Source organism: Mustela nigripes, chromosome 12, assembly GCF_022355385.1.
Source record: "Mustela nigripes isolate SB6536 chromosome 12, MUSNIG.SB6536, whole genome shotgun sequence".
Taxonomy (NCBI): Eukaryota; Metazoa; Chordata; class Mammalia; order Carnivora; family Mustelidae; genus Mustela; species Mustela nigripes.
Window position 1 is genome coordinate 98,993,879 of NC_081568.1, and position 27,112 is coordinate 99,020,990.

The 27,112-nt window shown below is 40.8% G+C and overlaps 1 protein-coding gene across 7 annotated transcripts in view; it reads left to right on the forward strand.

Moving 5' to 3' along the window:
* ARHGEF28 (Rho guanine nucleotide exchange factor 28) overlaps positions 1 to 27,112 on the forward strand; it is a 317,878-nt gene that overhangs the window by 50,047 nt on the left and 240,719 nt on the right. For 6 of the 7 annotated variants that reach the window (XM_059418064.1, XM_059418061.1, XM_059418063.1 and 3 more), the window contains one exon: positions 17,892 to 17,935. In XM_059418064.1, coding sequence (XP_059274047.1) covers positions 17,903 to 17,935 — 33 coding nt within the window. In that variant the 5' untranslated portion in view covers positions 17,892 to 17,902. Of the gene's footprint in view, positions 1 to 6,281; positions 6,444 to 17,891; positions 17,936 to 27,112 lie in introns of all 7 variants that reach the window. The other variant, XM_059418062.1, reaches the window with a different exon arrangement.

Consider the following 27,112-nt stretch of genomic DNA (forward strand, 5'->3'; position numbering starts at 1 on the left):
ACTTAAAATTAAAAAACTTAAACATTTAAAAAATGATGTGTCTTATTTATACATTTTATTATAGGTCAAAGGAGTATTTTTAAAAACTTGAAGACCTTTTATTTTTAATCACTCCTTGCAGTTCCACATTATAACCCATATGAACAGTTCTCTATAGTCTGCATTTTTCTCAGTCATCATATAAAACATATAATTTTCATTATTAAAATGAAACCACGCAGTAGATGTGATTTGGTTAAATGCCTTTTTAAGATCTCCTGTACTTTGATGAATCTAGATGTAGAATGGTTGGAACTTCATATATTTTCAGAATCAGGGTTTTATCAACTGATGGAAATCTCCAACAGCTTCTTTAATTACTGTTTATCCTCGTTAATTTTTTCTTAGTGTGAACTCCTATAAAATGTACGCTGGACTTTATCATTCCAGATTTCATGTTTCTTAACATCTTTCATATTTTTCACCTTTTCTGACTGTGCTGTATTCTGGGTAATTTCATTCATTCTTTTTTTTTCTTTTAGATTTTGTTTATTTACTTGACAGAGAGAGAGAGACACTGAGAGAGGGAACACAAGCCAGGGGAGAGGGAGGGGAGAAGCAGGCTTCCAGCCAAGCAGGGAGCCCGAGGTGGGGCTCAATTCCAGGACCCTGGAATCATAACCTGAGCTGAAGACAGATGCTCAATGACTGAGCCACCCAGGCACCCCTTATTCTGGGTAATTTCTTAAGATAAAAATTCCATTCTAGTTCACTGATTATTTCCTGACTTTCCTTTCTTTGCTACTTAACTGTCCAGTGAATTTTTAAACACTTGACCTATTACTTTCTGAAGTTCTATCTGCTTCTTAGTTGAGTCAGCCAAGAATAAATCATACTGTCTTCGTAAGTTAGTTTTCAGCATCTTTAAGCATACTTGAACTGTAGAATGTTTGATTAGTCTGTTACTTGAACATCTGAGGGTCTAATTTTGCTGTTTTGTTGTCTTTCTCATGATCAGTAGCTTTGTCAAGTGTCTCAAGATTTTGTGTTGTGAGCCTATGACCAATGACACTTCAACTGTGGGGGTCCTATAGTTCAGAGTTAACCCCAAATGAATGTATACAATGAACAGGACTATTTTCAATGTAAACTTTGTAGTTGAAGATTTCCAAAGAACATCTTTTGCCCTCCTTAACAAAAGCTTAGACTGAAACAGAAAAGTTCCTTCTTTTTTCCTTTTGCTACTGGTTGTAGTTTTCTATTTGACTAAAGATGAAGCCCCATTAGACTCTTGTCTGATGCAGGAGTTTCAGGTCCAATACTGAACCACACGTGGATCTGTAAGTTGTCTCTTGCTCTTAATGGATTTTTTTTTTTAAACTATTTATTTGACAGAGATCACAAGTAGGCAGAGAGGCAGGCAGAGAGAGAGAGAGAAGAAAGCAGGTTCCCTGCTGAGCCAGGAGCCGGATACATGGTTTGATCCCAGGACCCTGAGATCATGACCTGAGCCGAAGGCAGAGGCTTAACCCACTGAGCCACCCAGGCGCCCTAATATAAATTTTTTAAAGATTTTATTTATTTATCTGACAGAGAGAAATCACAAGTAGATGGAGAGGCAGGCAGAGAGAGAGAGAGAGGGAAGCAGGCTCCCCGCTGAGCAGAGAGCCCGATGCAGGACTCTATCGCAGGACCCTGAGATCATGACCCGAGCCGAAGGCAGCAGCCCAACCCATTAAGCCACCCAGGCGCCCCAGTCTAGCTAATATTTTAAGCAATAGGGACATCAGTTTATTTAATCCATCATACAGACAGAGAGTAAGTCTAGATTTAAAAACATTTAACAAGTCTTTGTCAACTTGCAAGAACAAGCTTACCCTGCTCATTCCTGTCAGGATTAATGTTAATGCCTTTCCTATGTTCTCTGCTAGCACCTGCTACTTATCTTTACTCTAATGTCACATGGTAACATTACATGGTATGACATGATATTAGCTGTTTAATAGTGTACTTTCTCCAGTAAACTAGAAGTTCCCTAGGGCAAGGACCCTGGCTTATTCACATTAGAATACTAGTACTGACCACAGGGCAGAAGTAGGGGGGGTATGTAGAAATAGGAGCGTTTGAACACATCAGTAAAGAGGGGAACTCCCTTAGCTATCTGAATTAATGGGACACAGATCACAGGAAGAGAGGTGCATGAGGGAATATGCACAGGGCCAGAAAGAAAGCATTCTTAAGGCCTCATCTATGGCTAGTTGGCTTCAAAATAGGGAATGATATTGTCTGTTCAGAGTAACATCCTGTAGATGGAGACAAGTGGAGAGAACTACCATGGTTCTTCAACAACTGATGAGGCAATGGAATCAGGAGAGCATACCAGGGTGTGAGCTCATGACCAATGGGGACAATAAGTGTAGTTTGGAATTGGTGCTCTACACTCTCTAGTCATACTGCCAATTCTAACTACTTGACTGGGTGCATGTCATACCTGGGGTTTTTTTTTGTATGTATCTGTGATATACTAAATGTTCTATGAACTCAGCCAAAATGAAGATTTCCCCATAAATGTAACCTAAATTTATAGGCCACATACCTAGAAATCACAAGCCTGTGATACATACAGGTATGTGTGTAATACAGACTGGAAACAGCGTATTTCCTCTGATTTGGCTAATAGACCTACTTGCCCCAAGCTATGTGTCCCGCTTTCCTTCCATAATCCCATCAGTTAGTTAGTGTTCTGGAGTAAGGTCTGGCCTACTGGTAGGGAAGATTGAGACTTCATACTCATGTCTATTATCCTATGAACCTGGATTATATTACTCAGTTAGTGACTTTACACCTCCAGGAGAATTTGAACACAGAGAACTAGCAGATGAGAGCTAAGTCTCTTACACATTTGTGTGTGCATATGGGTGTATGTTGGAGTCGAGATGAACTAAATGTAGCCTCATTGGTGAGAAATCCTAATGTGGGAAGTACCAATTAAGCCCTGACCATGTATTTGGCATTGTCTTTCTCTGTTTGGACTACTGTAACAAAATACCCAGACAGAGTGGCTTATAAACCTATAAAGAAAAATTTATTTTTTATAGCCTGGAGGCCTGAAGTTCAAGTTGAGGGTGGTAGCAGGGGCTGCAGGAGGGCCCTCTTCTGGGTCAGAGGCTTCTCACTGCATGTTCTCATGGCAGAAGGGGCTAGGGAGTTGTCTGGATTTTTTTTTTTTTTTCATAAGGTACCAGTGCCATTTATGAGGGCTCCACCCTCCTAACCTAAGCACCTCCCAAAGCCCCCACCTACTCATACCATTACCCGGGTGGTTAGGATTTCAACATAAATTTTAGGGGGCTAGACTGTAGCAGGTATGTACACAGAGCCTTATTCTTCAGTTTCTCTTGGTGAAAATGTTTTTTAATTTTTTAATTTTGTTTTGTCTTGTTTCTCTTGGGGAGAAAAAGTAAAACCTTTTACCCCAACAGAATCTGTATGGAATTAGATATTAGGACTTTTTTCCCAAGGATACCTGGGTGGCTCAGTCAGTTAAGCATCTGTGTTATGGCTCAGGTCATGATCCCAGGATCCTGGGTTCGAGCCCCACATCAGACTCCTTGCTCAGCAGGGAGCCTGGTTTCTCCCTCTGCCTCCTGCTCCTCCTGCTTGTGCTCACTCTCTCTTTCTGACAAAAAAATGAAATCTTAAAAAAGACTTTTTTTCCACAGTAATTTTAAAGTACTCTGGGCCTGGCATTTCTATTGAAAAAGAATGTTAATATGTAATATAAAATTTGAGTTGGGTAACTTCTAATTCAAACAAATATCTAGGAATTTTAATGATAGACATAGAAAAAAATTGGTTAATTCCTGGGCAATTACAGCAGGGATAGGATGAGGTAGTTTATGGTTGTCTAGAACGGAGGAACTGTCCTGTGAGGAATGCCCTTCCTGGAGGAGACGTTTTGAAGCTGGCTAGCTTCTTTGAGGAAAAGGCACACCCAGGCCATTAGAACCAAAATTAAAAATCTGTCCAAATGGCCAAGAAGGATATGGGACAATTCTTGAGTTACGTAGGGCTGTCCTTGTTCTAGGACATTGAACATCCCCGCCCACTTGGCAACCAGTGCCAGCCTCTGTTCTCCCTGGCACTTCTGATACTCTGGTTTCTTTTTCCCATCCTTGCAAGCACCCACAGGTCCCAACTGAAAAAGAAAGAAAAAACAAAACAAAACAAAACTCCACAAAACCCCAGACCTAAAATGTAAGCCTTCTTTAGGAGTCTCTTTGTTTCACTGGAAGTGCCAGCCAGTAACTTTGTAACTTCCAAAGACAATGGCCTCTTCTGAATCCCCATTCTCCTTGACTTCACTACAGTTCTTTGTAGGCTGCAGCATTATGTATTATTTCACTGCGTTATTAAGCTTTTCAATGTGGCTGAACTGTTTGTGTGTTTGAACTTGTCTCTATACATTTTTAGATGGAAGGACCTTATACTTCTCCATACCCATATTAATGTTCAGGATAATTTTTTTTTTTTTTTTTAAAGATTTTATTTATTTATTTGACAGAGAGAGATCACAAGTAGGCAGAGAGGCAGGCAGAGAGAGAGAGGAGGAAGCAGGCTCCCTGCTGAGCAGAGAGCCCAATGTGGGACTCGATCCCAGGACCCTGAGATCATGACCTGAGCCGAAGGCAGCGGCTTAACCCACTGAGCCACCCAGGCGCCCCCAGGATAATGTTTTAAATAAACACTTAAACTGTTGAAGGTTTTTTCTTTTTTCTTTTTCTTTTTTTTTTTGTAAATCATTGCAGTGTTTTAATATTTATCCTATAAGAACTTTGTTTTAATCTTGAATCTTAAATGGTAAATTGCATAAGTCCTTTTTTGTTAGGTGATAAAAATGACTACTACTAGCTTATGTAGGTAGCATTTGTTCAAAGCACAGGAGTATACTGGGATTTGAATCAGAATAACAACAATTTTCAGATTCCCTGGGTGGCTCAGGTGCTTAAGTATCTGACTCTTTTTTTTTTTTTTTTTTAAAGATTTTATTTATTAATCTGACAGAGAGAAATCACAAGTAGACAGAGAGGCAGCCAGAGAGAGAGAGAGAGGGAGAGGGAAGCAGGCTCTCTGCCGAGCAGAGAGCCCGATGCGGGACTCGATCCCAGGATTCTGAGATCATGACCTGAGCCGAAGGCAGCGGCTTAACCCACTGAGCCACCCAGGCGCCCCTAAGTATCTGACTCTTGATTTCATGATTTAGGGTCCTGGAATCAAGGCCCGTGACAGCAGTGGTGTGACTGCAGAATCCCTCCTCTATCTACTGGCACAGTGGCTTCTTGAAAACACAATTCAGAACACATCCTTCTTGTACTTAAAGCCACTCAGTGGCTTGACATTCACATTCCTTAGTAAGGTGTATCCTTGGGACACTGAACAGGTTTCCATCCTTCTGTTCCACCACCACCCCATAGACTTTCAGTGGCCCTGGAGGTGTTCGTTCTTCCCCGAACAACCCTTTTATACTTAATGCAGTGATGCCTGTTATTTCTAGTGCTTGAAATGTCCTCCCATTTCATCGTGGACCTGGTGAATGTCTGTTGTCTATGTCTGTGAGTCTCCACGGAGATCTCTGTTGCCATCTGGGCTGGGGTGATTCTTTATGCAGGCTTGACCTGGCATTATAGGACATGGAACATCCCCAGTTCCCAGGTGCTCAGTGCCAGTAGTGGGTTCCATTTCCTCTCCTGTTTTTTTCTCCATCCCACCAGCCCTGTCATTTGAGAACCTGAAAAGCTGCCCCTTTTCTAAATGCCTTTTGGGATAGGAGTACCCTTAGCTGAAAAATGATTTAAAGGCTTAGCTTGGGCTCCATCTCCTTGGGGAGTTGTGCCGATAGCTCAGCTACTGACAGATGGGAGTATTTCCACCTCCCTGTGCTCCTAGAACCCTACCCATATTTTGTGGTCTTATTTTCCTCTCTCACTGGCAGCCCGTTCCTCTGAGAGGAATCATTTCTGTATTCTGATCCTGTGGAGTTTTATATGACTCCTGGTATTGTCTTTTCCTTAGGTTATTTCCTGACTTCACATCAGTGAGCCCTTTCTTGTCAAATAGATTGATAGGTACCTGAAGGGAGATGCATGGTTTTCTTTACCCAGTAAGAAGCAGATAAGAAGTTCTGAGTAAACGGGCTGAACTAAATTAAACAATTAGTGACTAGTCCTATTTCTATTTCTTTTTCTTCCCTCCTTCCCTTCCTCTTTTCCTTCCTTCTCTCCTTCCTTCCTTCCTTCGGAGAGAAAGCGCATGTGTGGAGCAGTTGGGACAGAGAGGGCAAGAGAAGATCGCAAGCAGACTTCATGCTAAGCTGGGAGACCAGTGCTTGGTTTGATGTCACAACCCCGAATCCATGCCTTGAGCTGAAATCAAGAGTTGGAGGCTCAACCAACTGTACCACTCAGGTGCGCCAAGACTAGTCCTATTTTTAAGGCTAAGCCTCCTTTCCTTTAATCTTTGCTTTAAGGTTATAATTCTAAATGTTATGTGGTCATTCTAGAGTTTCTCCAGGTTTTACACATGTCCGCTAGTTTTATTGTCTACTGATTTAGCTATGCCAGTTTCAAAATGTCTTAATCTTTATTGTTGATTTAGCACATAATGTTAGTTACAGGTGTACATCGTGGTGATTGAACAGTTCTCTACATTATGCAGTACTTACCATGACAAGTGGCAATCATTAATATGATTACCATATACATATTAATAGGATATGTATTATATTACGGTGCATTAATATAATATCGACTGTATTATCTGAGCTACACTTTCCATCTCCATGACTTGTTCTATAGCTGGAAACACGTACTTGTTAATTCCTTTCACGTCTTTTGCTTCTCCTTCCACCCCTCTGGCAACCACCAATTTATTGTTCTTTGTGTTTGTGAGTCTTTTTAAATTTTATTTCTTTAGATTCCATGTAAGTGAAATCATGTGGATATATATTGTATTCCTACACTACCATAAGCTAGAGAAAGAAAATGTTGAAAAAAATAAGGCAGAGAAAATAAATTTAGAATACTGACTCTATGCAGTCCAATAATCTACCACTGAGCTATACCCCCTACAGTACTGACTCTATGTATTGAAGAAAACTCCATCTATAAATAGACCCAAGCAGTTCAAAGCCATGTTGTCCATGGGTCAGTATATTTCCTTGCTTTATAAAAATGAACAGAAAATTAAAGAATAGAACTGAGAAGCTGACAGAGAAACAAGGGTCTGAAAAATTGGGTAAGGTCATTTGTCCAAGTACCAGTAAGGTCCTCACTAAACCTGTTCGTGTGTGCTGTTAGGCAGAAAAAGCAAAAAGTAAAGCATGCTGTAGGAAAAGCTGGAATATATTTTGTTAAATTCTGACCAAAAGGGAACATGCAGTTGGTGTTGTTAAGTCTCTGGCAAAGGACCCATGGCCCCTGAAAGTCTGTTCTCTTTTGTCATGGATTAGGTGTGTTTTAGGAATCGATTATGTATAAAAGTCGGGAGCAATGACCTTTCCTCCTTCCAAACCTGTTAATCCATCCTCTCTGTCTCCTTAGTGTTTCCTGTATAATATGCATCTGTGTCTTATTTTTCGACCTAGTCCTCCACCTCCCCCACCTCCATTCCATTTTTATTTTTATTTTATTTTATTTAAAGATTTTATTTATTTATTTGTCAGAGAGAGAGTAGTGAGAGTGAGCACAGGCAGACAGAGTGGCAGGCAGAGGCAGAGGGAGAAGCAGGCTCCCTGCTAAGCAAGGAGCTGGATGTGGGACTCTATCCCAGGACGCTGGGATCATGACCTGAGCTGAAGGCAGCTGCTTAACCAACTGAGCCACCCAGGCGTCCCTCCATTCCATTTTTAACTTAGTTATCGCTTCATGCTTGCCCCACACTGTCACGTTCTGTCAGGTCAGTGCTATTGCTTCTTAAAACTTGTAGCTTTTCATGGATGTAGATCTCACCCAAACCAGACTGTGAACTTGTCAGTGATGGGGTGGGTAGTGTTTTATATATTTTAATCTTTCCGAGGACGGCTACCCTGGTGCTTGGCAATGGAGTAGGTGACCGCAAACTGACTTTTGGAGAATGCCGAGGGATCTCAGATTGCCAGAGAGGGAATTGACACCTTCATGGGTTGTATCTTGCCCAGGATGCTGAGTTCTAGAGCTTTGCGTTGAGAATGAAGGATACACTCAACAAATCACTAGCATAAGCGAGATAGGTAAGGGGTTGTCGTAATTGATTTATAAAAGGCTTTATATGCAAAAACAGCCTATAAAATACAAGTGAGTGTGACAGCTTTGGTGGGACTTTTTTTTAAAATTACTTTATCAATTAGCCAGCATATAGTATGTCATTCCTTTTTTTTAAAATTTTATTTATTTGACACAGAGAGAGAGATCATAAGTAGGCAGAGAGAGAGGGAGAAGCAGGCTCTGCTGAGCAGAGAGCCCAATGAGGGGCTCAATCCCAGAACCCTGAGATCATGACCTGAGCTGAAGGCAGAGACTTTAACCCACTGAGCCACCCAAGCACCCCCATGTCATTCCTTTTTGATGTAGTGTTCTATGACTCATTATTTGCGTGTAACACCCAGGCTCATCATTGGTGGGACGTTTTGTTAGCGGGTAGCTCACACTCTTCTTTGTACTTCCTAAATGTCCTCTCATTTAGGCTGCACCATTTCCCCTTCTAACTCGCCGGCGCTCTCTTCTCCCACTTGAAGCGGCGTAGCCCTGTGTAACTCAGGTTTCTGTAGCTAGCACTGTGTATTTAACAGGCTTGTTTCTCTGATGCTCTCTTCTTACCCATTTCCGTCATGCCAGGACTGATGCTTTTCCTTAGACTTGGCGTTATCTCCCTGTCGTTGATGTGTTCTTTCCTCCTTCTCCAGTTAGCAGACTAGCTGTGAAATGCAGTTAGAATTCTACACTCCTAGGTTTGTTTACGGAGCCATGAATCAACATTTCCAAGTGAAGGTTTCAAACAACATGGCAGTCGACAGCTCCATCCTTTGAGTTTTCCCACCTTCGGGGTAATAGTCAGCTCTGTAAAATCCTGGACTTATCTGGTATGATGCCATTCGGAATTCTTGATGCTGGGAGGTTCCTCTGGGCTGGGGTGAGGCTGAGCTGGGTGGATCTCTTTCAGCTGGGCCTGGCCTCCGTGCCTGCTGAGTCATTTTGATCAGTCTGATATTTAGAAGTCATTCGAAATATTCAAGTGCTTAAAAATCTGTTTATCTAAGTGTAATAACTGCAGCTAGCCTTGGAGTGCTTGTGATAGCCACTAAGTATTTTCTGTTGTTTGTGTCAAATCTCAGTCCTCTCAGTAGTCTTCCGAGATGGGCACTCTTAACCGTTACTGCTGACAGAGGAGAGACTGCCCCAGGGAGCTGAAGTCCTGGGCCTGAGTCACACTGTTGGAAGAGGGCAGAGCTGGTGTTCATAGGCAGCCTTTCCTGAGATGTTACTCATACCAGGTGTTTGCTACTTTTCAGCCAAACGGATTGCTATCTTTGAGACCATATTTATGTTACAAAAGGCCCTTGTGCTGAGGCTAAGCAGAGTTTGGGTTGGACCCATTACACAGGCTGGATTCACACCCAGTTTGGCCACTTCCAGCGGCTTGATCTTGGCAAAGTGGTGCGATTTTACTGAGCTGCTTTTTTTTTTTCTTCTTCCAGATTTTATTTATTTATTCGACTGAGAGAGACACAGCGAGAGAGGGAACACGAGCAGGGGGCAGTGGGAGAGGGAGAAGCAGGCTTCCTGCTGAGCAGCAGGCAGCCTGATGCACGGCTCAATCCCGGGACCCTGGAATCATGACCTAATCCGAAGGCAGACACTTAATGACTGAGCCACCCAGGTGCCTGATTTTTTTTTTTTTTTTTTTTTAACTCCTGTAAAGTGGAGATGGCAACACTGGACGTCCTCTTTCAGGGGGAGAGCAGGTATCAGTGAGGTGTGTAAAGTGAATCTTTTTAAAAATGGGGACCAAGATCTTATGGGAAACAGTGGTGGGAAAAAGATGGGCCTGGGGTTCTACTTTCTTGAAAATGAAACCAGAATTAGGAAAATGAGTATTGTTTATAGAATGTGGTGTTTGATTTCTGTGGCTAGCACACAGCAGAGCATCGTGGTTACCAGTCCAGACTCTTGAAGCAGGAAGCTTCACTCTCTGCTCTGTCATGCTCAGGGTGACCTTGTACAAGTCCAGCTTTCAGCCTCTAATTCTTTCTCTTAGGAGGAACGTAAAGTGAAGTGTGTGTGTGTGTGTGTGTGTGAGAGAGAGAGAGAGAGAGAGAGAGGGGAGGGGAAGAGAGGGAGAGAGCGATGGTGGGTGGTGGGGGGTTGTGAGATTTTCTGACAAAATTTATGCTGTCACATTTGATTTTTCAAAGCACTAGTATGGGGTGGTTTTTTTTTTTTTGGTCTTTTTAAGATTTATTTGTTTTAGAGAGAGGAGGAGAAGGGGGGAGGGGCAGAGGGTGAAGGAGAGAGAGAAACTCAAGTAGACACTGCTCTGAGTGTGGAGCCCCACGTGGGGCTTGATCACACAACCCTGAGATCATGACCTGAGCTGCAATCAGGAGTCTGCCCCTTAACCGACTAAGCCACCCAGGCTCCCCAAAGAGTTATTTCTACTAGAAATACTTAAGAAGTTTGTCTGTTTTCTCATAGGATAGGGAGGAGGATGTGCTCTTCTTCCTTTAATACTGAGATTATCATTTATTTATTTATTTATTTGACAGACGGAGATCACAAGCAGGCAGAGAGAGAGGGAGAAGCAGGCTCCCTGCCGAGCAGAGAGCCTGATGTGGGGGCTCCATCCCAGGGCCCTGAGATCATGACCTGAGCCGAAGGCAGAGGCTTTAACCCACTGAGCCACCCAGGCGCCCCAATACTGAGATTATCTTTAAGCCTTTATCTCATTATGATCCCCTTTTCACTTCTTAATGGTTTCATGATTTGAGGAGTTTCCCCAATACTCAAAAATACTATCCTCCATTTTATCTAATCTTATTTCATCTTAAAAAAACCCCAAGATTTCCAATTTTATCTTAGGTTGATATGTCTTTTATTTATGAGTTCTGTAACCACATCAAGACCGAAATAAGTAGCTAGAAAACATCTGAAGTACTAGGAGGACTGTGTGGAGAAGGGATAGTAGCATTAAATGGGGGTGAGTGTGGTGAAGACAAAAGGTGGGAGGGAGTAGCTCCTCATCTTCCAGGTGGTCAGTTGACCAAACAATTACTTTTAGTTTAGGTAACTTTTGCTTCAGTGTAACCTTGTAACTATAGAGATTTGTAAAGTTTCAGGTAGGTAAGACCCCTGTACATTGCTCTCAGGGCTACTGTGAGGATTCTATGAGATGTTTGTAAAACATGTAGCACCCTGCCTTAGCCACATTGTTAGCCTTCCAAATGTAGTTCCTGATAGTATTAATAAACAGTTGACCATTATTTGTTATTAGGTCTTGTAAGAGGTATACAAGTCAAGGATTTGGGGCATATTCAAAGATAAAGTCATGGGTTTTATGTGGAGAAACCCAGAATTCCATAAAGTCAAGAATGATTATTTTCTGTGTAAGTTGAATGTTACATTTTCTTTTATTTTTAATTTGGAATATTCTTTTCACCTTTTAAGTGGTGTAACTTTTATTAGAAGTAACTAGCAAATGATTATTCTGAATATTAGGTATTCTTTCTAATACGTCTGAAATACTGAAGATTTTGTATCTTGATGTTCTTTTCATAAGATACCCCCCCCCTGTTTTGGAATTAAACTTAAAAATTGTGGCTGTGTACCCCAAATCATTCTCTGGTGTCTGCCAGAAAGACTGGAAATACTTTGGCCTTAAGTTTTCAGGGGGAAAAAAACCCCCAAAACTAAAAAAGACCTACTTGTGTCTGAGAGGGTTTTTTTGTTTGTTTGTTTGTTTGTTTTTGTCTGAGAGTTTTTGAAATTGCAGATGAAGTCAAGCATTGGGAAATGAGGTATAGAGCCTAAGATCTGTGTAGTGAACAGCTAGTGTGTGTAGAATGTGGGCAGTTATATACTTGTGTAGCAAATACAAACAGGTTCTGTACTTAAACTTGATGTAAAGGGAGGCAAGGCATGGTTTAGTCATGTACCTATGCAAGTGAGTGCAGGTCTTGTAAGGATCAGTTTTGGAAAAATTCAAATGAGAATATGGATTTTTATACCTAATCAGTTTGAAGTTACATATTTTATTGAGCATATAATATACTTGACACCAATTATTCTCTCTCCAGCTCAACTAAGAAATGCTGAGAGCGACCAAGGAGGATAATTGTGGGGACTTCAGTTTTAGTTTATTTTTAAAAGGAGTGAAAAGTCTTTTCTTTCAAAAACAAAACCTTTGCTGTTCAAAATGGTTGTTAGAGGTATGGAAAAATGGCAAAAATTAGAGTAGGCAGGATAATGAAATCTGAGTTCTTCAGTATGTAAGGTAGAGTAGAGAGGACATGTTGTCTAGCCCTTGATGTTAACCTTTAGTCTGAGATCATAGTATAATGCTGCTTGGAAGCCGTCACTTGATGTAGCTGGCATCATAATGACATAATGAAAACTGTAGCGAAACTGGATCCTTGGTAGCTTTAAAGTGGTTTGATGCCACCTTCTACCCTGCAGTCCAACTTCCATGTGCCTTCCTGCTAGGTAAACCTCATCTCCAGCTCTGGCGTGCTGGGCACACTCCATTCGTTCCTTAGTCTACTAAGCCTGCATGGAAACCACTGTGAAGACTACTCATGGCCTGATAAGTGGGGAGAAATGCCTTTTTTTTTTTTTTTTTTAAAGATGTTATATGTTTATTTGACAGAAATCAGGAGGAGGCAGAGAGGCAGGCAGAGAGAGAGGAGGAAGCAGGCTTCCTGCTGAGCAGAGAACCCGATACGGGGCTCGATCCCAGGACCCAGAGATTATGACTTGAGCCAAAGGCAGAGGCTTTAACCCACTGAGCCTCCCAGGTGCCCCAAAACGCTTTTTTAATAGGAGCAGATCCACCAAATGTACTCTAAGTGAAACAAAAACCAAAAAATTCCATGTATCCTTATTATATTTATTTGTAAATTGTACTACTGCAACAGTATATTTTCTAAAACCTACCCCAAATTTAAAAAGCTATGAAGATTAGGGACACCTGGGTGGCTCACTCTGTCCTGTCTGCCTACTGCTCAAGTCCTATCAAGTCCCACATCAGGCTCCTCTGCCTGCCACTCCCCTTGCTTGTGCTTATTCTCACCCTCTCTGACAAATAAAATCTTTTTTATAAGAAGGCTACGAAGGTTAAGTGTAACTCATAACCCTTTATGTTTTCACTGAGAACACTGATATATAATACATGTCAGTGAAAGTAATGAGACACATGGATGATTCTTTTGTTGGTTTAGTAATACCATGTAACCCTTCAGTTTGAATGTCTGGTTCAAAGCACTTTTACTTTTAAATTGGATTTAATGAGTGTCATAGCTGAACCAGATAACCTCTTTATGATACATATATTCAAATGCAAGTACAGTGCTGGCTACACTTAAAAAACTGGGGTTTTGGGGCGCCTGGGTGGCTCAGTGGGTTGAGGCCTCTGCCTTCAGCTTGGGTCATGATCTCAGGGTCCTGGGATCGAGACCTGCATCAGGCTCTCTGCTCAGCGGGGAGCCTGCTTCCCCCCCCCCTCTCTGCCTGCCTCTCTGCCTACTTGTGATCTCTGTCTGTCAAATAATCCCATCCACTAATTACACAAGTTTCCTAATGTTAAAAGTGACTGCAGGGGCTCTTGGGTGACTTAGTGGGTTAAAGCCTCTGCCTTTGGCTCGGGTCATGATTCCAGTGTCCTGGGATCAAGCCCCATGTCGGGCTCTCTGCTTAGCAGGGAGCCTGCTACCTCCTCTCTCTCTGTCTGCCTCTCTACCTACTTGGGATCTCCTGTCTGTCAAAAAACAAAAAAAAAAGTGACTGCAAACTCCCATCTTCGCTGATGTCACTCAGTCCTCCTATCACTTAGATCTTGTCACATTTTTAAACTAGAAAACCTGTGAAACATTTGTTTTGAAAGATTTATATAGATTCGAAAGCTTTTTTATTTTTCCAAGAATTTAAAGCCTGTAGATGTGAAGGCTTCATTAGGTTGCAAGCTTTAATTACAAAGTCACCAAGCAATGATAACATGTACTAATACTCTTTTTCAAAATGTTATGATAGCATAAACTATCCATATCCTGAATTTCCTTTGAGATATTTTTCACTTACTAAAATATTATCCCCTCTTGATGGAACAGGCTATTTATTTGGAAAAATGAATGTTTTCAAAGACATGTCATAAATATCCACTTTTCTTAGAAAAACCAGAATCTTCTATTTTAGAAAGAGAAAATTATTTAGTACATGTTTAAGTTTGACATTTTTAAAAAGTACTTAGCCACAGTATAACCAATATACCTCACTTGGTGTATATGGATTTTTATGATCCTTTCCCATCCCATGGCAGAAATTGCCAAGATTGGACCATGTTTGAAATTCTTTTTTTTTTTCCTAGTTTGAAGGTGTTACTTACTCCTATAAAATTAATCATGACTGATGTACTGAGGAACTCTGCAGGTTTTCAGTTTAAAGTTCATTACCATATGTTTTCTATGGATGACACAGTGAACAAATTTCACTCATGGTGCTTTTTAAGCTTCTTATCCAAGCAGCTGCCCTACCATTGGTTGTGGTTGAATGGTTTTCCTAGAGAACATTACTTTTTTTTCCAAGATTTAAAAAATTCATTTGAAAGAGAGAGAGTGAGAGAGCGAGAGCGTGTACCACTGATAGCCCAAGCAGGAGTAGGGGTTAAAGGGAGAAGGAAAAGCAGGCTCCCAGCTGAGCAGGGAGCCCAGTGTAGGACTTGATCCCAGGACTCTGGGATCCCAGGACTCTGGGATCATGACCTGAGGTGAAGACAGATGCTTAACTGACTGAGCCAACAAGGTGTCCCTTTTCTATTATTATTCTATAGTCATATTATGATTCTAATATTTACAGAAGCAACGGGTATCTTTAGCTCATCATGCCTTTTTTTTGGGGGGGGGTGAAGATTTTATTTATTTATTTGACAGAGAGAGAGAGACAGCCAGAGAGGCAACACAAGCAGGGGGAGTGGAAGTGGAGAGAAAGAGACTGCTGAGCAGGGAGCCTAATGTGGGGCTGGGTCCCAGGACCCCAGGATCATGACCTGAGCCCAAGTCAGATGCCTAGCCAACTGAGCCACCCAGATGCCCCTACAAGATTACTTTTTGTTAAAGAAGTAATCTGGTCTTCAGATTAAGTGTGTATTCTCATCAAAAGTAGTTTCTTTAGGGGGCACCTGGGTGGTTCAGTGGGTTAAAGCCTCTGCCTTCTGCTCAGGTCATGATCCCATGGTCCTGGGATCAAGCACCTCATCAGACTCTCTACTTAGCAGGGAGCCTGATTGCTCCTCTCTCTCTCTGCCTGCCTCTCTGACTACTTGTGATCTCTGTCTGTCAAATAAATAAGTAAAATATATTTTTTTAAAATAGTAGTTTCTGGGGCGCCTGGCTGGCTCAGTGGGTTAAGCCACTGCCTTCGGCTCGGGTCATGATCTCAGGGTCCTGGGATCGAGTCCCGCATCGGGCTCTCTGCTCGGCGGGAAGCCTGCTTCCCTCTCTCTCTCTCTCTCTCTGCCTGCCTCTTCGTCTACTTGTGATCTCTCTGTCTGTCAAACAAATAAATAAAATCTTAAAAAAAAAAATAGTAGTTTCTTTTAGATGTATCATCAAGACAAAGTATAAAAAGCTGAGTAAGGGAAAACATCTGTGTTTTATGAGTACATGGCAAACCTGTCACACAGCTTGTAAAACTTATCAGACTATTCAGGAGTGTTCAGAGTTTTGCTCATAAAGGAATACATTTTGATTTTATTATTCTCTGTGTATTTCATTCATTTTAAAATCACATTTACTGTAGAATATACTTCTTTTGATATTAAGTAGAAATTTCACAAAGATCTAATTTTATCAAGTTTAGTGAAATTTTTTTGATGGATTGAAATTGTGTATGGCATGATTGTAAACAGAGGTAAAAAATTGCGGATACCTCGAAGCATAGTATGACTTTAGGGTAGGAGGTCATGGTATATGCTGTTGGGTATATTTTCATATTTAAATACATACTTGATGGCAGATTTTGGGGGAGGGCTATCTATTTGTTGTTCTTAGTCATTTTTAATTTGTAGTTGATGAATAATTCATACTTAGGAATGAGAGTCTCATTTGTCATATTCTTATTAGTATTATCTTTAATTTGAAGTTTCTGTCCTAGAATCCTTAAGCCATTCATCCAGTTTATGAGGTTAGTTTCATTAAGAATTGATTATAATATATAAGCCCACTCAAGTAGGTCTGCATAAACTGCCACAGGGTACGATGTGTGGAAAATAAGCTTGTTTGACGTTTGGTGTTCTCTGAGGATGACTTAGGAAATATAACTTGTGACCTGAGAGGGTGCCAGTGGCAGCATGTGTATGAAGTATTAATAAAACTGAAGTTAAAGGTTTTTATTAAAAGAAAAAAAAAAGAACTTCGAGTATTTTCCTTCTTGCCTAGTGTCTACTTGGGGTAATACCGTACTAAATGTCACAGTTCAGGTTGCTATATGCCTGTGGCCCTACCAGATGTCCCTGAGGCAGTATTGCTAGAGTTTCACCTGCGACCCAGAGGCAGAACTTGGGTGGTGGTTGGGTCTCCCTGTCTGACCCTTGCAGAATTCTCACGCAGCCTACTCTTCCCTTTTTTGGTCTTCCTTGTTAAGCTGAGGTTTTTTTTTTTTATTTTTTTTTTATTTTTTTATTTATTTTTTTTTTTTTTAAATTTTTTTTTAAGATTTTATTTATTTATTTGACAGAGAGAGATCACAAGTAGGCAGAGAGGCAGGCAGAGAGAGAGAGGAGGAAGCAGGCTCCCTGCTGAGCAGGGAGCCTGATGCGGGACTCGATCCCAGGACCCTGAGATCATGACCTGAGCCGAAGGCAGCGGCTTAACCCACTGAGCCACCCAGGCGCCCAAGCTGAGGTTTTTGAGGGCTGGACCACTTCCTGATCATCTTTGTGTAATGGTTGGCCCCCTGTACGTTTTCAGTGAACTCCTTTTGGAATGGTGCTAGCTTTTTTTTTTTTTTTTTTTCTTTTAAATAAATTTTAAAATTAAGCTTCAAGGTTGTTTCTGGGTATGGGTTTTTAAGGGTACGCATACCCAGAGGCAGATAAGATGCATGCAACTGGTGGGGAGGTTGGTAACAGTGGAGTGCATACCTGACGTGTGACCATGAGACAGAAGTCTTTGGCCTTCTGGAGGAGAGGCAAAGAACTGTCTTGTCACTGAGGTCTCCTGCCTCATTCAGACCAAGGTAGATTCTAACCTTTAGGAGTTAATGAAGGTAAAACTTTGGACTTGTTGACTTTCTTGGCTTTTTGAAATATTTCTCTTTTGAGAGCTATCAGGATAATATCTGGGGTTGATAAGTTTTCCTTATGTGTGCACATTAATGTGAGAGAAGAAAGGGGGAGGGTATTTTATATAGCTAGAATCTCTTTTCTGTTGTTCATGACTTTGTGTCTGCAGTTTTTGTTAAAGAAGTAATCTGGTCTTCAGATTAAGTCTGTATTCTTATCAAAAGTAGTTTCTCTCTCTCTGCCTGCCTCTCTGCCTACTCGTGATCTCTGTCTGTCAAATACCCATGGTCCTTCCTCCCCAGGTGTCGGTCACTGCCAGGCAGGACATAGGGGTGCAGGTTGGTTACAGTGCCTCCTGGAGTAACAGTTCTCATTCATTATCTTCTTTGCAGATGCAGAAGCCATGGAGTTGAGCTGCGGCGAAGTACCTCTTTATGTAAGTCCCCACGCACTGGACTTCAGCTCTCTGTGTCCCTTTCTGACACTCAAAAACTACCTGACCGAAGTGGAGAGCAATGTTTGACTCACTGTTGAGTTGAGGCTTTAAAAAACGAACTGAGCCTTACTGTCTCATTCCGGTATTCACACAGACCCTTTTAAAATGGATTGGCTCTTGGTTCTAATGTCTAGGGTTTTGTGAAAGTTCCCTGAGGAGTTTTATTTAAACAGTTTAACTTCTAGACTCAGAAATACCCATCTCATTTGTGTGAATGATTTTTGAACATTGTATTTTAAGATACCATGATGATATTCAAGAATATCTTCTCTGTGTCTTTTTTGGGGTAAAGTCTAATGACAGCTGTATTAGCTAAAATGACAAAGGAATTCAAAGGGCCAAGTGCTGGGGCATCCATAGAATAGGTGTGGGTTGGGCTGACAGATGCCCAGGGAGATGTTCCGTCAAGGGTGCCTTCTGCATTGAGCCAGGAAGGATTCTTTTCTATTCTTGAGAGCAATTCTGGGTGTAACAGGGAAGTGAAATTCCTCTCTTCGTAGAGGAAATGGCATATGGTTTCATTTTCCCTTGGCCAAACCTCTTTCCTTAGAATCTGACTGAGTTGGTGGGGAGTGGGCATGGGTGGGTGTGTGGGAACTGTGGTTTCAGGTGAACGTTGAATCTTCAGTGCATGGAATTGAGTCAGAGCACTGCATCTAGGCTAAAAATATGAGTTCAATTGAGGTTAGTCTTTAATAGAATGAAGTATGGAGGAACTAGAACATACTTAATCAGAATCTTCAATTAAAATCTATTTATTCATTTCCCCTTAGCACACTCCACTGTGTAGGTAGCCCAGCCTCCCTCCTTCTCCCTGTACTGATTCCCCCACCTTTTACATCCCCCACTCTATTCTCTGGAGGAAAAAGTAAATGATAAAATGAACGGGTGTCAGAATAATGAATGACGTGCCTCCTGGGTTGCCCAGTGGTCTGTAGTACTCTTTCTAGGTTGTGATGTGCAAGTCACAAACTGTAGGCAGATTGGACCCTGCTCAGCCATAGTGATGAAGAATGGTTCAAGGCTAAACTGTAAATAGTTCCTAAGTCTCCCTAGCTTTTTATTTATTATTATTATTATTTTTTGTATCTTCCTCCTTCTCACCTTTACTTATTCTGTCCTGCTTTCCTACCTCAAATCCCACAAACCTAATCAAGATAATCTTGTAGTTGATCAGCATCTTACGGTATGGCTGTTTTGATTCCTAACTGTTTGATTATGATCAGGCTAGAGAGTCAATACACAGAGCCCAAGGAAAGAAGGGACTTAAAAAACAAAAGCCAAGATACTTTTCAAATTATCAAACAGTATGTACTGACTAAAATAAAATGAAATATATGAAAGGTGCTAAGAAGACATTACTCAGAATCGCATCCCCTATAGATGTTATATTAAAATAATTCTTTGTTGGGGCGCCTGGGTGGCTCAGTGGGTTAAAGCCTCTGCCTTCGGCTCAGGTCATGATCCCTGGGTTCTGGGGTGGAGCCCCTGCATCGGGCTCTCTGCTCAGCAGGGAGCCTGCTTCCCCCTCTCTCTCTGCCTGCCTCTCTGCCTTCTTGTGATCTCTGTCTGTCAAATAAATAAATAAAATCTTTAAAAAAAATAATTCTTTGTTGATACTAAGGTGCAGTTTTTCCTTCCCTCATTTTAATTTCCTTCCCTCAAATTAACATCTCATTTAATTAAGTTTTTTTTTTAAGATTTTATTTATTTATTTGACAGAGATCACAAGCAGGCAGAGAGGCAGGCAGAGAAAGAGGAGGAAGCAAGCTCCCTGCTGAGCAGAGAGCCCAATGTGGGGCTCGATCCCAGAACCCTGAGATTATGACCAGAGCTGAAGGCAGAGGCTTTAACCCACTGAGCCACCCAGGTGCCCCTGGAATTCAGATATTCTTATATCTGCTGTGCATTCTGGCAGATATCATGTTGTAGCTAACTCTCTGTGCATGTGTGTCCTGGGTTTTAATGGTTGTATGAGTTCACTTAAGATTACTTGTGACAGAAGTACTTGTGATTGTTGTTGCTACGTGAATTAAATGCTTTCAAGATGTATCTACCAGGATTTGGTATTAAAAAGTTGAGCTATTGTGTACACACAGTGACATGGAACACATGGAAATAGTATCATGAAACACGATAAAATCTGTCTAAATTTAGAAATTGTTGCAATGAGGGGCACCTGGGTGGCTCAGTGGGTTAAGCCGCTGCCTTCAGCTCGGGTCATGATCTCGGGGTCCTGGGATCAAGTCCCTCTCTCTCTCTCTCTGCCTGCCTCTCTGCCTGCTTGTGATCTCTCTCTGTCAAATAAATAAATAAAAATCTTAAAAAAAAAATTGTTGCAATGAGTATGAAATAAAATTCAATTGTATTATGATAGATAATTTTTTAGTGGAATATAAAATGAAAGTTATAACTGATGATCTTAGATGAAATATGTACATTTGTATTCACTATGACTCCTAATATCTATATAGATATAGATACACACACATACATATATATATATGTTGTAACCTGATTTTTTCCCTCACTTAAACTTTAATGTTAGTATGATAAACTGATCGCAGCCAATTTGAGTACTTGGGCACATGCAGTAAGAGGTCAGAGGGGATACATTATAATGAAAATAAGACTTAAACCAATTTCTATGAAATTAGTATCATGTAAATGGAGAACACGTGAGAACTATAATAAAACTTATTTCTGTATTCTGGGGTGGGCCTTCTCTCTGCTCTTCTGTGTTCAGAAGTTTGAGAAATATTTACTCCAAGCTTCTAGTTTATAAAATCTGGTTTGTAAATATTTAATTTTTAAAATTCATATTTATTTTCATATATTATAAAAATTGGAAATATCAACAAACGTTAAAATCCCATGTTTTTTTTTTTTTTTAAAGATTTTATGTATTTATTTGACAGAGAGAAATCTCTCTACTGAGATTACAAGTAGACGGAGAGGCAGGCAGAGAGAGAGAGAGGGAAGCAGGCTCCCCGCTGAGCGGAGAGCCTGATGCGGTACTCGATCTCAGGACCCTGAGATCATGACCTGAGCCGAAGGCAGTGGCCTAACCCACTGAGCCACCCAGGCGCCCCTAAAATCCCATGTTTAATCCTATCATCAGTATGAGCACTGTTGATATTTTGTGTTTCTTCAGAGCTATATTTATATTTGTGCTGAATTTTATTGACATTAAGGTTATTAATTATTAAGGCCTTTATTTGGATGATTTTTTAAATTGCCATATATATATGTATTAAGTTTTTATCTTTTTTTTTTTTAAGATTTATTTATTTATTTATTTATTTGACAGACAGAGATTACAAGTAGGCAGAGAGACAGGAAGAGAGAGAGGAGGAAGCAGGCTCCCTGCTGAGCAGAGAGCGGGGCTCAATCCCAGGACCCCGGAATCATGACCTGAGCTGAAGGCAGAGGCCTCAACCCACTGAGCCACCCAGGTGCCCCTTAAGTTTCTATCTTTTTAAGTAATCTCTACACCCACCACGGGGCTCAAACTCATGGTCCTGAGATAAGAATTACAGGCTCTACTGACTGAGCTGAGCCAGCCAGTTGCCCCTTGACTGCAGTATATCAGATCTCTTTATTTGGGTACTTTTATGTACTAACAATCCTATTCATTATGATTTGTTCTCTTAGAAAAAGAAACTGACTCTGGCAAGTGTATAATGAAGATAACCCCCCCACACACACACACACAGAAATTTTGAAGGGCCTATAACATATGGAGATACCTTTAAATTACAAAATAATAATTGTGGGCTAACGAAAAGTCTTATTAAGATGTGCTTTATTTATTTATTTTTTTAAAGATTGTATTTATTTACTTGACAGAGAGCTCACAAGGAAGCAGAGAGGCAGGCAGAGAGTAATGGAAGCAGGCTCCCCACTGAGCAGAGAGCCTGATCTGGGGCTCAATCCCAGGACCCTGAGATCATGACCTGAGCTGAAGGCAGAGGCTTAACCCACTGAGCTACCCAGGCGCCCCAAAATGTGCTTTAAAATATTAATTGTAAGATTTATTTTATGGAGGATTAGATCACATAAATAGAGTGATAATTATGGAGGAAAAATTTGATAGAGATGATTCTCAACTTTGACCCACTTTCCACAGAAAGGTGCTTTGTTCAGGCCATTTTGTTTTTGTTCCTTTGATTATAAACTGTTTTGATGTAAGAATTCATTTTTAAAAATCAAAGGTCTTTGCTTCTTGGTTGCTAAAGAGAATCCTTACTAAAAATGGTAGGGGGTATTCGTTTACCAGGTCTGGTAGGTTTTTGTGGTCTTCAGGATATTTCTTATATGGTATCTTGTCACCTGCAAATAGTGAATGTTTTACTTCTTCCTTACCAGTTTGGATGCCTTTTATTTCTTTTTCCTGTCTGATTGCTGTGGCTAGGACTTCTAGTACTATGTTGAATAAAAGTAGTGAGAGTGTACATCCTTGTCTTGTTCCTGACCTTAGGGAAAAAACTATGAATTTTTTGCCATTGAGTATAATGTTAGCTGTGGCTTTTTCATATAAGGCCTTTATTATGTTGAGGGTTGTTCCTCTAAACCCACTTTATTGAGGGTTTTTGTCATGAGTGTTGTACTTTCAAATACCATTAGATTTCACTCATGTGGAATTTAAGGAATGAAACAAATGAATAAAGAAGACGAGAGACACACAAAAAACAAATTCTTAAATACAGAGAATGAACTGATGTTTACGAGTTGGGGTGGGGGGCTCAGGCTTAGCATTGGTGAGAGAGGAGAAGATTATGAGCACACTTAACCACAATGAGCGCTGAGTAATGCAATGAGTGGTTGAATCACTATATTGTACATCTAAAACTAATACATACAGCATTGTACATATAGCACTGTAATGGTAACTATATTAGAATTAAAGTTTTTAAAGAAGATGGTGGAGAGATACCTTTTTGCCTATAGAAAATCTACAGTTGTAAGTACTCTTTTTTTCCTCATGCATTTTGTTTGGATCCATGAAGTAAGCTGTCACATTTCATCTTAGAGTTTTATTTTTTTAGGTCTTTCACTATTGTTTCTCTTTCCAGTTTTTCTCTTTCCACTATTGTTTCTCATTTCAAGGACTGTTTTTTTTTTTTTTTTGGTCCTTTTTTTTTTAAATCTTTTTTAAAATTTATTTTCAGCCTAACAGTATTCATTGTTTTTGTACCACACCCAGTGCTCCATGCAATCCGTCTGTGGACTGAATTCTAGGAGCATTTTTTCTTTTTTCTTTTTTTTATTTAAGATTTGTTTAGAGAGAGCACACACATGTGCAAGCTGGTGCAAGCAGGGGAGGGCCAGAGGGTAAGGGAGAGATCCCGAAGCAGATTCCTTGCTGAGTGTGGAACCGAGCCCCAGGCTCCATCCCAGGACCCTAAGATCGTGACCAAAGCCAAAATCAAGAGCTAACCAACTGAGCCACCCAGGTGCCCCTAATATTTTTAATTTTCTACTTAATTTACTGTGTTGTCGAGTCTATTTATCTTACAATTTTAGTTTCCATTACTTCATTTGTGGTTTCTATGTAGTATTTTCAAATCTTGGTCTGTTTCTTATGCCCATATAGTTTCATTATCTTGTGTATTTTATTGTGTGCACAAAGAAAGGACTTAAATTTTTTTTTGCATTTCAGGAATTTGTTTCAGAGGGTGTTAAAATTTCTGATTTCGTCTGGTGTGCTGTCGAACTTTATAGTTTTTGGTCAACATTTCCGCTTGCTCATCTTTAGAGGGGAGGCAGCCTTAGTGTTGGAGCTGCAGGGATATTCCTCAGCTCAGCCACAGACTCATTCTATTTTTAAAATGAACAATGGAGGTCCACTGAGTTGCTGTTGCAGGAAAAGAGAAACACTGCACTGTAATAAGGTTAGAGAAGGAGCAGGGGTTGGCGACTGGTAGCCAAGAGTTTTATATCGATTTGTATACCATGGGGACCTGAGCCTTGCAAATCCAGTTTACAGCCCAGAGCAGCTTCCTGACTCTGTGCTCTAAGGAGCACTAAAGGAGCCCCTTTTCTATCATGAGCTGTTTGCTCATGATAGAAAAAATAGTAGACATTTGCAATCAGGTTTGAGGTCTAGGCTTATTATTAGTTTTTAATTTTTATTTATTTTTAAGGATTTTACTTATTTTACAGAGAGAAGAAGAAGGGGGAGAGGAAGTGGGAGACAGTTTCTGAAGCAGCCTTTCTGCTGAGAGCACAGAGCCCAACACCTGGCTGGAGCTCAGGACCCCTGAGATCATGACCTGAGCCAAAAACAAGAGTGGGACCCTTCAGTGACCTCTAGGTGCCCCTAGGCTTAGTCGTTAGATTAAGTGACAATATGGTTTTGGGAGGAGGAGTGTTAAGCTAGCAGAGTAGTCATGCTGAAGCTAATGACAAGTGTGAAAGCCTGGAAAAGTGTCATTTATAATTAATATAATCTAAGATGTTTATTCTCTATCTTAAAACCTCCTTAACTCATACCCTTGGGAACTTGAAATTTCTATATTGGAAGTCATAAAGTTATTTTTATTCTTTTAGTTTGTTGTTTTCAGCCCTTTGCTTCCTAGTTTGTACATAAAAAGATCGGAAATGATGCAAGTAGTGTTTAAAAGGAGACATTTTGCTTACTTGGGATTTGCTTGAATTATTTTTTAAAAATATTTTATTTATTTATTTGACAGACAGAAAGAGATCACAAGCAGGCAGAGAGGCGGAAAGAGAGAGAGAGAGAGGAGGAAGCAGGCTTCCTGCCTAGCAGAGAGCCCGATGCAGGGCTTGATCCCAGGACCCTAAGATCATGACCTGAGCTGAAGGCAGAGGCTTAACCCACTGAGCCACCCAGGTGCCCCTTTGCTTGAATTTTGAAAGGGATTTTGCCTTCACAAGCCAGAGAGTATTATGCTGTTCATTGTTTTTCAGTTACTTTTAAAATTGAGTTTTCTCAAGGTTTTTAGAAATTAATAAGTGTCATTAAACAAATGTATGTTATACTTGTTAATCTAGAAACTTCTTTTCACATTATATTTTGATTTTTATGTATGTTGTAAGTAGCACTGATCTTCCCCAAATCAGTTCAGTGCTGTGAATAAAGGAGACGAGCTCTTCCTTGAGAAACTGTTGATGGCAAAAATTTTTTCTCAATAAAAATAGCTATATTTTGGGGCGCCTGGGTGGCTCAGTGGGTTAAGCTGCTGCCTTCGGCTCAGGTCATGATCTCAGGGTCCTGGGATCGAGTCCCGCATCGGGCTCTCTGCTCAGCAGGGATCCTGCTTCCCTCTCTCTCTCTCTCTGCCTGCCTCTCCATCTACTTGTGATTTCTCTCTGTCAAATAAATAAATAAAATCTTAAAAAAAAATAGCTATATTTTAAAGTTATTTAACCCTTGCTCATCATAGAAAATATAAGTAGAAATATTAGACATTACTTTTTGCAAATTTGTACACGCAGTGTTCCATGAAAGGAATCCTATTGGAAATCCATTAGGATCTTGGGCAGAGTCCATTAATTATTCGTCCCCATTTTATACCTCCTTTTCTGTCTCCCTGGTAACTACTGTTGCAGATTGATGCGTTTGTCTCAGCGGCAAGCATTAGAATCCCCTTGGAACTTACTGGCAAAAAGAATTTTGAGACCTTTACCCCAGACCTACTGAATCAGAGATTCTGGGGCACCAGTGGGGCCCAGCAAGGTACATTTTAAAGCAACTTTCAGGTAGTTCTGTTTCACACTAAAGTTTGAGAACTAGAATTAATGGATATATTTACTGATTTTTGTGTTCTCCTACAATCCTATGCATAAACTTAGACACAGGCTTTAATGAATCATTTTTAAAAATCTGGATCCTGTTTGGGGCTCTTTATCTTTAGCCCACCAAAAGGAGTAGAAAGTCCTCTAAGTCATCAGGCATAGCTCAGACTCATTCTTTCTAATGAGTGGGTGTGAACCAGGTCTTTTGTCCGTGGATGGGTACTCACTTTGTTTTGGTTCTCTGACCATGAACAGTTGTTTACTAGATATCTTTGTCTATATGTCCTTATGTATTGATATTTTTGTCTCTGTAGTATGGGTTCCCAGGAGTGGAATTGCTGGATGAAGGGTATACATATTTCAAATTTTTGTTTAAAAGATTTTATTAATTTATTTGACAGACAGAGATCACAAGTAGGCAGAGAGGCAGGCAGAGACAGAGAGGAGGAAGCAGGATTCCTGCTGAGCAGAGAGCCCTATGTGGGGCTGAGTCCCAGGACCCCGGGATCATGACCTGAGCCAAAGGCAGAGGCTTTACCCCACTGAGCCACCCAGGCGCCCCTCGTATTTCAAATTTTAATGGCTTGCTTTGCGAATGAGATATAACATCATTTCATCAAATAACTTCCAGATAATTTCATAGCTAGTTTTTTTTAGCTTTAATAACTACTAATTATGAAACTGGGCATTCCCATTTTCATTGTGCAAAGGCAGTGTGTTCAATTCTGTATACTTTATAGATGTTCAAAAATATCTTGATTTAAAATTTTTTTTTGTTATGGTTCCTTCATTTCTTATGTTTCTCCAATTCTGTTGAATGCAAGCCTCTGATCCCTGGAGATGTCTGTAACATCTGCAGAGGGTGTGTCTGTGAACCTTTGCGTGTGGGCCCTTGCTCTCTTCCACCCTTCAGGCATGTTCATCGTAGCAGCTGACTGAGGAGTATCATCATTTCTGTTCTCTGGAGGCTGCAAATGGTTTAATGGTTTGGCAGCACAGTTTTACTTCAGGAGCTTGTGGCCTGCTGGCTCTAAGCTGCTTCCCTCTTCGTTAGCATTTTAGGTTTTGTTACTCTCCCAAGTTTATGGTAGCTTGCTGTGTTTGCCCCAGGAATATTGGTTGCCCCTGGGCTCGCTGATCTGATGTTTAGGCCTTTGACTCGGCTCGTTAGCTAGCTAGCTGAGCGGAATCTGCCCCAGTCAAGCACTTGGATTTCTGGGGCTTGGAGTAACTTCCTTGAGTCCTTGGCTGAGTGTACGCTTCTTGGTCCCTGCCGTATAGGGGAAGGACCCGAGGACAGGTCCCAGGGCCTGTTTCCTAGACGAGGGAGGCAGCTTCCTATTAAGGCGGGAACTT